The sequence below is a fragment of the Caretta caretta genome, chromosome 4 (genome assembly GCF_965140235.1).
Source record: "Caretta caretta isolate rCarCar2 chromosome 4, rCarCar1.hap1, whole genome shotgun sequence".
Taxonomy (NCBI): Eukaryota; Metazoa; Chordata; order Testudines; family Cheloniidae; genus Caretta; species Caretta caretta.
In genome coordinates, this window is record NC_134209.1 from 48,963,856 (window position 1) to 48,978,268 (window position 14,413).

The following is a 14,413-nucleotide window of genomic DNA, read 5'->3' on the forward strand; positions in this document are numbered from 1 at the left end:
TTTAAATGAGATTTTTTTTGTTTGACTAATGTTAAAACATAAAGCAGTTAAGTGCACACACACATGCACAAAAGGTCTGTCCTATTAACATTAAGGATAAGACAAACTTAAAGCCAGAAACTCAGAGTAAGGCTTTACATATCCCATAGTGTCTAGCTATTGCAGGTACCTTGTGGCTTCTGCTTTGTGGAATATTACACAAGAGCAGATGCTGAGCATGCAATGAGGTTTATCAGTGGCACCCAACTGGACACCGGATCATCAGGACTGACTGGGATGCAGGGTTTAAGGAGGGATGACAATTTGGGAGAGGAAAGACTGGAGGACAGGTGCGAGACGAGTACCGGACAGACTATGATGTGGGAAGAGGTGGCTTTGGCAAGATCATTCAGATGCAGAAAACCAATCACCAGACTATAATCTACTAATTGCCTAATCTGTCCTAGCACACAGAGGGGCTGTGTCCCTCTGCAGTTAGTCCTGTCCTGGCCCTTTGGATGGGGATGTGGAGTGGAAGCCAAGTTTCAGCAAAAGGCAATCCCCCTGAGATCGGCTGTTTAACAATTGTTCATTCCTTATATCTTCTGGGCTGGAATGGCTATTCTGTCCTGATACAGGGCAGCAAGAAAATAGTGGCCAACTCTGCAGGATTTCTCACTAAGATTAAGTGCAGCATGTCAAGCTCAGACTTCTGCCTCCAGTTGTCATTACAGCTGAGGTTGCTCTAGAGCACAGACGTCTGAGAAATACAACAGCCATCAAAGGCCTCCTGGCTGCTTGTGCAGCTCTAGAGTAGGGACAGGAGTTTAAAATATGTAATTTACAATCTTGTCTGCTCCTCTAAAGCATTGTTGCTGGTATAACTTAGAGAAGCAAAGCAAGATCTTACTGGTCACTTGCAAGTGCTTGTCTGCACTCCTGGCCCTTAGCTCAGTCAGTCCTGCAGAGTCTTAGTCCTTGCTGTACCTGGGGTGTTGCCTGGCTGTTGAAGAGCCTCACTATTACACCATGGTTTTGTTTGTGACTTTGGGTTTTTTAAATAAACGTTGAGTCCTGTAAAAAATAATTTAAAAAAAAACTACGCATGAGCTTCCATACCACATCTGCACTGTGAGTGATAGACTGAGTGAGATTAACTCTGAACATTCTGCCTTTTATTCATGTAAATCACATCTTTGAGATAGCTTTCTTTTTCTTTTTAGGGAAAACTATTTATTTTGAGTCAGTGTTATATTAGTCTTTATAGAAAGTGGGGCTGACTTGTTGCCATGTTTCATCAGACACATTCTGAACACACTGCCTAGAATTTTTGGTATTTCTTTGAGAAGGCTTTAGACACTTGTCCTATTAGAATTAATGGGAGTTTGCTATTAATTTCAAAAGAATCAGAAAAGAGTTAGCTACTAACGAATAGCTATGTCTTCTATCTTGACTGGTACTAGACGTAAATTTCCTTTTTGTAAAGTGGTAGCTTAAATCAACAGAGAAGAAGCCAAGTTTAGACCAAATCTTGCAGTCCTTTTAAGAGCATTCTGCTGAAATAAAACTCCCATTGAATTTAAAGGGAGTTTTGCCATTGATCTAAATGGAAGCAGATTGGTTATTTTTGTAGAATCTGACACATTAAAAACTCCTGACTCTGTTGGTCTAAGATGCTCACAAAGACCATTGGGAACCAGACTGAAATATTGGGAAAAGAACTATTAAAATGAAAAAATAAATACAAAGGCCAACATGCAAACCCTTCATCAAAATTAGGACTGTATTATAAGGGGTGTAGTAGTTATTTATTCTCTCCCAACTCCCTTATGAGCTGCCTGGTACTCTCCCCAAGGAAACACCTGTAATACATAACCACTTTCTATCTTCTAGTAAGGGTACAGAAAACAGTGTTTGATTTTGAACATAAATTTCAAATAGGTGAATGAAGGGAGTCCATCACTTTTATTTATGTATAAACAAACAATGTAGCTGTTATTCTCCACATACATTTCACATTATGCATCATAGCAAAAGGTATAATTATCTCATAATTCACATCACCTTCTCTTTCTCATTCCCAACCTCTCACACACACTGCAATTATTGTTGAAAAAGAGAGAAAAGCACTCCCAACTACTATTGTTGTAGGATCTGAAAAGGAAATCAATCCTTAAAAAAGAAAGAAAAGTATAAGAAAACCCAAGTAAACAAAATCAAATAAAAAAATATACTCCTGTACCTACACTATGATGTTACAAAAGACATGAAAGGGAACTTGTACAACAGGTCTCCTAACTTTTTTATTTTATTTCTTTACAAAAGTTTAAACTTATTTTTGGGGAAAATAGATGTAAACAGAAGGCAGACTTGCCTGATCTAGAAGGAAATGTTTACAGCTAGGGAAATAATTAAAGATCAGATTATCCATGTACAAATTTGACCCCCTGGAATGCTCCTAAGGGCGGTGACATTTATGGCTGATCTACTGCTGAAATCCCGCCTCAGTCCTCACTCAGGCAAAACTCCCATTAAAACCAATGGGAGTTTTGTGAGTAAATAAGTGCATGCAATATCTGGCCCTCTGGGCTGGTTACACACATACAAGTTGTCAAGCAGAAGCATTAACTTGTACACCCAACTTTCCCAAGACTTAAAAAACAAATTGAAAGAGAATAGCTGCAAGCTGCCTGATTAAAACAATCGCTTCCTATTTTGCTTAGCAAATTTCCAGAGAAGTGCACCAAAGTGCAAAAAGGAGATTATTGTAAATTGAATTAGTGGTATACTTGATACAACTTTTCAGTTCAAACAGTGTAAGAAATATATTACCAGAAAAGGGGACCCTTATGCTGCAAAACAAATGTACTATTACCTTAAAAGGTTAAAAACATGCTGTTGTTTTTTTTTTTTAAGAGATATATGTTTTTCAATGTCCTGTTCCCTGAAAGGTCTGTTAGCAGGGAAATTGGTGTTAACCTCACCCACTTCTACAGTGAAGTGAAAATGAAGTTCAGCTCAGCTAAGACTCACCGAAGGAAAGTCATTATCTATCTGTACAAAATTCCCTGCTAGTGAAATATGGCTCTGCCAAAATCCCCTTTACAGAAATGATCACTTGCACACACTTAAGATGTGTACATTCTGTAACAGCACAGCCAACTCGTTACAGCCTTCCCCTAGGGAAACGTGTTCAATACACCGGCACACCCCAGCGCGGGCACATGAACAGCTCAGCACACAACATACCCATATTAACCCCACACACCAACCCAGACAAAACACACAGCAGCCAACACACTCACGCATATCAACCAAAAGGGACACACACACAGGACACGGCGGAGCCAGCACACAAGCAGCCGCTACACGCACCCCCACCCCTCGGCGCGCAATCAACCCACGCGCACAGCCATCTCGACAGGCACGCAATACACCCAGCTGCAAGCAGCGCACACCCACCACCCACGCAATGGATGCAGCCGCCTCCACAGGTATCCGGCTGAGGACAGGCTGGAGCCCGCGTGCCCGCTGCTGCCCGTGCAGCGCTTCTCCCCCCCCCCTCCTCCCCTCACGCGCGCACGCTCGCTCGCTCACCTTGTTTGCAGTCACAGTAGCCCCAGTCCACCCTGCCCCGGCTGTTCCGGTAGAAGCACCAGGGTCTGCTCCTGCCGTCGGGGTTCCTGCAGAAGTTGTGCTGGCCCCGCAGCCCCTTCCCCTGCGGGGTCTTCTGCAGGAAAGCGGGCACCTCCGCCCAGGGCAGGCACTCGGCGCCGAACTCGGTCACGTTGACAAAGCGCCCCCCTGGCCCTTCGCCCCCCGGGCAGCCGGGCCGGTGCTGGGGGGCCGGCGCGGCGTGGCGCGAGCGGGGATGCTGCGGGCCGCGAGCAGGGGCAAGGGGAGGGTTAAGAGAGGCCGCGACAAAGCTGCCCGCTGCGGGGGTCGTCCCTAAAATCAGAGCCACCAGCAGGCTGGGTAATGTCATGGTGCCAATGCCGCCTCTCCCGGGCCATCTCCCCCTCGGCTCTATCCCAGTGTGAAGGGGGAGGGCGGGGCCGCCGCTTCCCTCTAATCCTGCCCCCACCTCCCCCGGCGCGCACACACCCTCCCCCCTGGCCGGCTCAAGCTCCGGAGCAGCGGTGCGGCGGTACTTGCCCCCGGAGCGGAGCCGCTCGGCTCCCCGGGGGGGGCGAGAATTGCTGCTACCTGCCTTGGCAGCGCCTCGCCAGCCCAGGGTGCGGGCCCTTAGCCCCCCACACACACACACACATGCACGCTCCCTTGCAGAACATGGGGTGGCCTCACTCCCCTGCCACCCCAGCAGCTGGGCAGCCCACACCAGGCACCCACGGAGGGCCAGTTCCGCTTCCTCCCGCCCGCTCCGCTGGGCGCCCCCCTTTGGGGGCATAGACGACAATAAACAGCAGCCCGGAGAGTAGGTGTGAACATCCCAGGGAGCCTCTCCGGGGTCCCGACCCTGCACTGGTGCTGGGACACTCCTTGGATCGAAGTGGTTTCCATTAAATACAGGTTTTGCAGTTTGGTTAAATGGCTCTCAGTACCACACTATAAAAATTGTTCCATCATCCCTGACTCCTGCCTCCCCCACCACTCCCTCCTCAAGCCACTGATGCGGTCCTCATCCCCACCCCATCTCCCTCTCATCCCGTCTCTGCTGCGACCCCAAACCCTCCCTGCCTTGGCCCCCCCCCAACTCTCCCTCTTCCACACCCTCTCCTGCCTCTCTTCCTGGAGTCTCTGCTGCCCCCTTCCCCCGAAATCCCCCTTTGCTTTCTCCCCACTACCCTTCCTCCTTGGAGCCCCCTCTGCTCTTCCCCCACCTTGTCTGCACCCAGCAAATTCGCTCACTTTGGTCCTCCTCTCTCAACCTTTCTTTCTCTCCCTTCATCACATCTTCACTGTCACACGGGACCCCCTACCCCAACCTCCCCGGGGAATCTTACAGTCTCTTTGACACCTTCACAAAGAGATGCAGGAGGAGCCTGGACACCAATTCACAATGAAACTTCGGGGATGGGGAGTGTCTAGGTTGAAAGACAGAGAAATACACCCAGCACCAGGATCTGGGAGAGAGAGAGGCCAGAGATTCCCAAACAGGTCTGGAAAACACAAAGAGACTGAAAACAAATGCAGAAGGGGAAAATGTCTTCAAGTGCTTCCTGCCTCCCCCAGAACCATGTGTTTTGCATAATAGTAATCCTCCCATCCTCAGGCATTGGGGTTCCACATGATCTAGTAATCCTTGATTTGCTCCTTTTATCAGGTTGGCCATCAGTTTGCCTTTTTGTCACAGACTGTTCTTTTAAAACAGGCACACACAAACCCATTGCCATTGTTTTTTTAAATCTATACTATTCATATTTTACAAAGTCTGAGGCTCTTTGGTTAAAGAAGTGTGCTTTACTTGGCAGCTCTGTCTGTAGTATGAATCTCTGGATTCTCCTCTCTGTAGTTTTCCTCCTCCCTCACTCCCCAATGTTTGTTGCTGGTAGGCAGTGTCATTCTGGGTTGAACCTGTCCACACTCAGGTTGCTCTTGTATTAGATGTCCACAGAGAGTGAGAGAGAGAGAATAGGTTTCAGAGGAACAGCCGTGTTAGTCTGTATTCGCAAAAAGAAAAGGAGTACTTGTGGCACCTTAGAGACTAACCAATTTATTTGAGCATGAGCTTTCGTGAGCCACAGCTCACTTAGTTTTCTTCTTCAATTGCACTTTCCAGTTTTCCACAAAGTCCCCAACACATATCATCACATCCCACAGCAGTACGTCTGTGACAGTTGTCCCTGACTGAGTGAAAGGGGCAAAACAGTTATGGGTTTAAGCTTTTATTCATAAATAGAGAGGGGCTCAAGGCACAAAATTTCAGTCTGGATCAGGATCCTGGTGTCAGACATGAATGACAATGCTTGTGGTATCTGGATCCAGGGTTTTAGTTTTGCTCCTTTCTGATTAAATCATTTTTGCAGCTCTGTGTTTGGTATATTGAAGATCAAGAAATTCCGATTTAAGTTTTCCACAGCAACCTTATTTTTACCCCCTTGCACGTAATCATTGAACTATAATGTGAATTTGAATGCATATATTGTTCTCTCTTTTAGAGCATATATATTTGCATTGGTGTAGTTATGAGTCTATCAGAACTGAAAAGGGTTATAAGATGACTTTAAAAAATTCTATACTGAAATCTGACATACAAGACTTCAGCCTAGGAGCAAAATCACTATGATCACTTGTAAATTGTGTGTAAGTATACCACTTTCAAATGATGGCTAGTTAGCCTAGTGCATTAATATGCTTGATTTTACCCTATACTTCAAATCATACTCACCCAACTTGGGCAGTGTCATCCTATTTCCTAGAGAACATTTTTGGACATAATAATAAAACCAATGTACAGTTTTCCTAACCTGAAGGCTTTTTTTCTTTGCCCATGACCAGAAAGCAGGGGTTCTGCAGGTCAAGACTGAAGGGAATTGGTAGAATTGTGTGGTGAAGCTTGCCAGCAGGACCTATGCTGCCAGACTTGAGGCAATGCTTTTAGTCTCCTGGTTACTTTAGCATTGTAGTTCAGTTTGTCTCTCCAAGATGTGTGAGCCTGCAGGGTATCTTGCATTATATGATCTTCCTGTGTACAATAAAGAGTGTTCCATCTGAGGCATCCAAGCCCCCTCCCTGGTATTACCCTGTGGCTCCTAGTGGAAATATCTCCACAGGGGGTGGGTTTGGGATGTAATTGGGGCTTCAGCACTGGTGCATCCCACATAATACTTCCCTTCTCCCCAAAGAAACAAGAAGGCAAGCCTCAGAAAAGTAAATGCATCTCCTTTCCCTGCCTCCTCAATGATCCCCTCCTCAGAACACAAGGTGGCTCAGTTTGGGATTACTCACATGTGTAGGTTTGGTCCTAAACTATTTTTATTATGTTTACCATGGTTGGCTATAATCTTTGTAATCCTACTAGTAAAAAAGGCTTCAGTTTTAAAACAATGGTTATAAATTAGCTCGCAGTAAGATGAAAGATCTCTTGATGTTCCATATATTGAGATTTACCAACTAGGGGCCCAATCTTGCTCCCATTTAAGACAATTACATTGATTTCAGAATAAGTAGGAGAAGGCCCTATCTGTTGAATATTTTTGAATCTGAATCTGTGCTATCAAATGTCACTTGGGGCATGAAAAAGATTCTGCCATTCATGTCTACCATACTGTTTGTGGAATGGCTACCTTATTTCTAAAACTTGGCTCATTTACATAGGTTGTTGGCCTACTGCTCAACCCCCAACTTAAACTGCTTTTTCTCTAGCAGCTTGGATGGCCCTACCAGGAGCATTCTAAAAAATGAAAATGAAAAATAATTATGACAGTTATATTGTGTTTAAAATGAAATTATATTATATGCTTCAAGAACTCTAAAGGATTCTTTTTAAAAAAATCATAATTGTAAACAAGAAATCAACTATTCTTTCAGGCTTCCCATATTAGACTTGTTTGGCAAGGATTCCTGAATGAAGGTACCAAATATTAAAAGTTCTGAGTGAATCTGGTTTCCCCTAAAATGATTTTGCTGTTTTATGTGAAAATTGGTTCAATCTTGTACACAGATGAAAGAAAAAGTTTTGTTCAATAACATCACCAAATTATGAAAATAAGAAAAGCAAATCAGATAACTTCGTAAACTTCCATGGTATCATACATTTGTGTGTTAAAATACATTTCTAATCCCTGAATGATAACCCTTTCTGAAAAGGTGTGTGCTATCACAGAATGGTGAGAAAATAATAACCTTTTAAAATAAATAAATCTGTGTTTAACAAGGGCTGTAATTATGTACGTAGACAATGGACTTTCTTTGTCTTTTTAAATTGGGAGACAAAGCAATTTTAACTATCAAAAATTTCCGTTAAAGTGACATTGAAATAAATGATTCAGCTCCCACTGAAGTCAAAAGCCATTCTTTCTTCTGCAAAACATATATCACCAGATAAATTAACATAAACTTAAGGACCAAATCTTGCTCACTGTGAGCAAGTGGTCCTATTACAGGAGCAGTGCTATTACTAGCAGTCCCATTGAAGTCAGTGGAGCTACTTGCATGAGTAAGGCAGGTTTTGCTCTTAAGCCCTGATCCTGCAAATGATTGTAACGATAGATATAATTACCTGCATACAGCCCGTGGGGCTCTATGTGGGGCACAGGTCTACCTACATGGAGTCAGTTGCAGGACTAGGGCCTTAGTATGTATGAAATGCCAACAGGATTGGCTGGGCTTTGTCCATGCCTAAGCATTTCATGGTCCAAACATCAAATTATTTACAAGGCAAAAAACCAAGAGAATGATTAGCTTGTGTGATCTGACCAGCTCGAAAGAATCAGTTTGCCCACATTCATTTAAAGAGTGTTCAGTAGCAAGAATTTAAAATTTGACTGGGGAGTAAGGGCCCTGTGCTTCTCCCATTGAAATCAATAGCACAATTCCCAGGTCAAAATTTTCATTAGTCACTAAATTTGACTGCCTCCATTACTGAGATATCTTGTGCATGACTGTCAAATGTGCTGAGCACCAGCAGCTCCCATTGATGTCAACATTCAAGAGTTAATGTTCAGAAGTAGGGACCGGATCCTGTTCTGATTTATTTGCCCTGACACAAAAGGGAGCAGGCTTGGGCCGTAGGTAAATAAAACATTTTGTAGCCCAATCCTGCTCTCACTGATGTTACTGGCAGTCAATAGAATCATGAATTGTGAATGTTAAAAAGCAGGAATCTTATTTATTGTCAAAATTAGAAAAATGGAAAACATCTACTGATTTATTCCTTGGATTCATTTGGCCTACTCCAAAGCAAAAAAAGTGTGAATTTTATTTAATAGATCCCTGAATGATGTCACAAGAAGTGATTATTTTGGTTTTGTTTAATGAGTCATACAGCGGAGCTTACTTAAAATAGCAGCTTTTATAGTTTTGATTTTTTTAAAATCGTTTATCAGACCAAATGTATGTTAATAAAATCATAACCTTTAAAATATATACATCTCAAATCTCTTCTCACCCCACACTGAAAAGTAAAATCCAAACACAAAGTGACCAACATAGTTTGCTAAATAAATACAAGTGTTGTGTATTAAACCATTTGTTCCACACCCAGTGTTTATTAAAACAATCAAAGGACAACATTATTCTTTCTGGTCTCCACTCCAGTGGTCTTATATCTGCACTATAGCTTTCTCTCTTGCATATCCTGTATTTGTTCTGTGTGTAGAATGTCCAGTGTTGCCTATGGGAGGATTGCAAGTGGAACAAGGGCAGAATATGCAACACAGATCCAGAAGAACACAGAAGAACTCCACACTGTGGACTGAAGAGTAGGATTTGCCCAAATCCTGCCCAAAAAATGATTAAAAAAAAAAAAAAACTTTAGGTGTTCAAATCTCTAAGGCAAGCGACAGGATTGCTGCTTGTGCATGTTACATAACTGGCCACCTGCGTTCAAACTATACAGTGTAACTATAGTTACTCCTCATGTTACTCAGTTCTACAAGACCTTCTTACTCCTTTTCCACCCTGCTCAAAGCAGAAAAAGGGCCCTCTGGGCAGTTGAGAGGGGGTGACAGAGCTCAGACAAATTTACTCCTCTTAGGCTGGATATGGAAAATGGTTGTACCACACCCATTTCATATGTACAGGGTTACTTCATCGTCATTTGTTCTTCAGATTTTCAGTCTTCTTAAATGGGAGTCAGCACATATAACACATCTTATTTATTTATTTATTTTAGCAAATGGTTATGAAAAAGTCAGATTGGCAGATATGAAGACTGAAGTCCTCTATTTATCAACTGAACAAGTATAGCACTGGAATCAGGAATGTAGCAACCGCCATCTTTGAGTTTCAACCCTGACTGTGACCTGACCAGCTCTAGGGATAAGAAGCTGGAGTGGTGGGTGAATTTTGTGATCTGGACAGTTCGTTTACTAGGAACCATATTGAGACTTCTAACTCATTTAATGTTAGCCAAATAATTTTTGGTCCCTACTGACCAGGTCTAGATTCAAACAAGCAGCCTAAATATGAAAGATTAGAACAAGGGGTCATGCAAATTAGATTAGATCAGGCTGCATGGGAAAGTTTGATACTAACATGTCCAGCCCTGCAATTTCTATGATTCTATCATATGTAAAATTTCCAGGGAAGTAATGTGATGGGGAGGGAGAATGCAACCAAAATAGGCACATACATCACATTGAAGTGAGTTTATAACTTCCTAATACTTCCCTGCATTATTGCTTTTTAATGTAATCAAGCATGGTGGGCCCAACTGAACACCTAACTAAGTCAATGCAAAAACTCCCATTGACTTTAATGGGCATTGGCACAGGCCTTATAATAGCGGTAGGGAAGGTTAGGAATCAGGATTGGGAGGATCGGTGGAGGGATCGTGTACAAGACGATCTCTACCTTAAGAAATGGTCCACAATATGAAACAGTTTGAGAACCACTCCCATATATGATTCAAAACGTTTAGGCTGTAAGTCAGTGCTTCTGCAAAATAAATTATCCTCTTTAATTCCATTATCTCTACCAAACTATCATAGACAGTAGAAATTTGGAGTCCTGCCAAGTCTGAGTTATAGATGTATTTAGTTTTATACTTGTATGGAAGAGAATAGGCCTTTTGTCTGTGATAATAAATAAACTCAACAGGGTGACCCTGCATTACACAGGCTATAGTTGAGCAGGCGGTAATTGATGGGATTTCCATTACTGCATGACACAGTCTATGTCATAATGAGATCATAGGAGAAACTTTTTTAAACTATTAAATACTATCTTGTACAAGGCAAGCAAGATTTGTATTTAAACATAAAAGACTTGATTTACTGTAACTCTTTAGTGACATGGGTGTAATAAAAGCTGGCTTATATATGCATATGTGAAATAATTTCGTTGAAAATTAAATAGAATATTGAGCTATGTGAAATCAGTGAATGCTTGTTGTGTGAAATGGTGAGTGAAAACTTTTGCCATTTTGATTCAGATCATTTTGACCCCTCAAAAGTATTTGTATATGAATTTCAAAGGAACTATAATTTTTGCATAGAAAAAAAAAGTAAACATTTGAATTATTATAGGAAACGTGGAGCAATTTCTGCTTGATAAATGGCCCTACAGAGAAAAACTTTCAGTTAGAAAATTTTCACAAAAGTAAGACCATTTTATATCTGTAACAGCATGTTAAAACCTCAGTTTCAAATACAAGTTTTTCTTTCATTGGCTGTATTTTGCACATTACTGGAAAATAAAGCCAAATTTCCAGAAGTGTGTGCAAGCATTTTCACAATCAAAAATACATACTCTTTAAGTTCCCAATTCTGCAGATACATACGCATATGCTTAACTTTATGTACATTGAATAGCCCTTTGACTTCAGTGGGATGACTCTCAGTGCATAAAGTATGTGCATAAATGTACATGAATAAGTCTGAAACCTGTCTTGGAGGATTGGAGCTGTAATTTGTACATGCAATTGCCACAGTTGCACATACACTCATGGTAACTGGACATACAACTGACTATACTGGTAGCAATAATTACCACATGATGGTTTCTAAGTTATGTATTATTTCCTTATACTACAAAATAGGTATACTGTTACATATACGGTGGTGTGTGTTAGCTGTTGGTAAAAGGTGAAACTTAAAAGTGGTGATTACTGTATAGAAAAGGACATTTAAAGACACAAACACCTTTTAATTCAATTGAAATACACAAGGCAAGGAGGATATTTTGGAGAGGCAGAATGGCAAATAATATCTATTAAATAGTTTGGTTAAAAAACATGGACTTTTCTTTCTCAACAGGGATGACTGGAATATGTGGATTTTTGGGGGTAGCTATATATTGAGCCCACCCCTCATAAGAGGTTCCACAAGTGATTTATTTGAATCTTATATTGGAGAGACAACCCTGTCCAGACTAAAAAAAAAATCAGTGCACTGGCCATAGATATTCTGTTAAATCATTTGTTGATTCAGACACAAAGATCAGCAGTGTGAGAGAAGCTCCTTTGTGTGAAGTGTCTATGCTCTTTCATGTAGAAAATGGCTTCCAGAAGCCAGCAACATTTCTCCTGCTTAGCATAGCCTGCTACAGGGCCAGAGTCCTTATTCATTCAAACCTTCCACTAAAATCAGTGGGAGCTGTGCACAGTGGCATTGGAACAACTTTTATAGTGGGGGTGCTGAAAGCCATTGAACAAAACTGTAACCCCTTTATATGATGGGAACCAATGCAGCCTCCCCCAGCGCCTCTAATTCCAGCACTCCTGACTGTGCCTGGATATGGACAGCTGGTTCATAGAGGTAAGACAGATGATTTTTCACAATTTTTCTGACATTAATGCTGTAGAAGGCCCTATCAGTTAAACAGTGGGTTATAAATATAGTTGCTTTGACAAGTTAGTCACCTATTAGTAGTCCAGGTAGTCACACCACACTGATCTCTTTCTTTCTGAACCTCTAGGAGGTGAGTGTCCCCACTCAGTCTGCCTTTGGATATGAATCTTTCCTATGTACCTTAACAGTGTCTAACTCAGAATATGGCACCTCATTCTTGTGAGATGTAAATTAATATGCAGTAATGACATCATGGCACAGACAGATGAGTAGAGCACTCTTTGTTCCTTCTTCCACCCAGTCCAAGTGTCAGCCTCTGATTAGCAACAGTGATACTAGGGCTACTAATATTTCTATTTCCGGCAGGGACTTTCTCAGATGTCCTCTAGGAAACCTGAACCCAATTTATATATAAAATGTAAATAAGAGAAATTCCCCAAGGAACTACAAAATCTCTGATGGATAGAGGAATTACTTTAGCACTAACTTGCAGCTAAATAAATGCAATAACTTCTCAAGTATTCTATTCATCTTCATTTCATCAAGTTACTATATTAATGGAACATGAGCAAGTATACCCTGACTCATATATGCATTTGAATCTGTCTCTATGAGAAATCATGTATATTTATATATGAAAAAAGTATCAACATGATGTACAATAAAATTAAAAATATTTGAAACATGCAGAATAGACCCATACACGAATATGTAAAAAGGTTGAATACTAGTTGGAACTGGGATAATTTTGTTAGCCTTAAGAATTGACAGCAGTTCTAGATTAGCACAGTGCTTGAACACCTTCCTGTGACTATAGCTGGCCCACATGTAGGAATGCAAAAGAAGGAAGGCTCCTTTTGCCCTTTCTGCATTCTTATGCATTGTTATGCCCTATATGTTTTATTTATTGAACAAAACAAAGAATCAAAATCCCAGGTCTTTTCTGTGAAATATCTGTTGAAATCCCCACAAAGTGGGCTTATGTTTCTGCAATTTTCCAATAGCTATGGGCACATCCCTCTGCACTTCTCTGTTTAAAGTATATTAAAGTAGATTTAATTTATTGAGACCATGTAAAATGTCCTGATTAATGTGGAAAATGTTGCCTTATTTTCCAAAGCACTTCTCAATGCATCACTCACTTTAGGGGCAGGAAAGAATCATATCTAGTTCTCCCGGTGCTTTTTGATATTTAAATTTAGTATTCTGTCTGTCTCTAAGTGCTGGAGACACTGACAGTGTAAAAACTTCCATGTCCTGCCAAAAGTCAGTTTTACTTCTATTTTTTTTAATCAGACCGCTGAAAATCTTTTTAAAAGATTTGAGGAAACGGCACCACTGTACATAAATCAGAAAATTGAGGTGTTTAAATCAATGGTTATAACCTATTAGGAATGATTGAGTGGGGAAAAGCCGAGGGATATTGCACTCTATGTAAAAAATGGTGCCTGTTTCCAAGTCACTGATAACTCTGAAGAAAATTATCTTGAATGCTTATGGATCAGTGCCTTAATCATGGACAGCGGGTACCATAGGCTGGGGAGGCTGTGCTCCCCCAAACAGCCAGGTGTGGCCCTGCTAACGCTCCACCCCCAGCCCCCCCTGCCACCCCGTTTTTGCTCGGCACAGCTGCTCCAATCTCCCTGTGGGTTGGCCCTGTCTCGGGCTGCGCCACCCGCCCTCCCAGGGCTGGGGAGGCTGGGGTCGCATCGCCTGCTCTCCCATCGTTCCGGGGCTGGGGGTGGAACTGGGGCTGCACTGCCTGCCCTCCCAGTGCTCCAGGGCTGTGGCCGTGCTGCCCGCTCCGGAGCTGGGGGAAGGAAGGCTGGGGTCACTAGCCTGGGGTGGGGGCTGGCGGCTATGAGGGGGTAGTTCTGGGCTCCAGCAGGGATGGGGGGGCATGGAAGGGGCGGGGCCTTAGGCGGAAGGGGCAGGGCTAGGGCTATCCTCCCACAGCCGGCGGTTCACGTGCTGCCCATGGCTTTAACCTATAAAGAACAAGATGGGGTATTAGTTGGTGA

The 14,413-nt window shown here is 42.3% G+C and overlaps 1 protein-coding gene across 1 annotated transcript in view; it reads right to left on the reverse strand.

The window, feature by feature from the left end:
- PRSS12 (serine protease 12) overlaps positions 1-4,196 on the reverse strand; it is a 63,455-nt gene extending 59,259 nt beyond the window's left edge. Inside the window, exon 1 of the mRNA XM_048847428.2 lies at positions 3,577-4,196. Within this exon, the coding sequence (XP_048703385.2) occupies positions 3,577-3,964 (388 nt within the window). The 5' untranslated portion in view covers positions 3,965-4,196. The remainder of the gene's footprint in view (positions 1-3,576) is intronic.
- Positions 4,197-14,413: the final 10,217 nt, after the last annotated feature.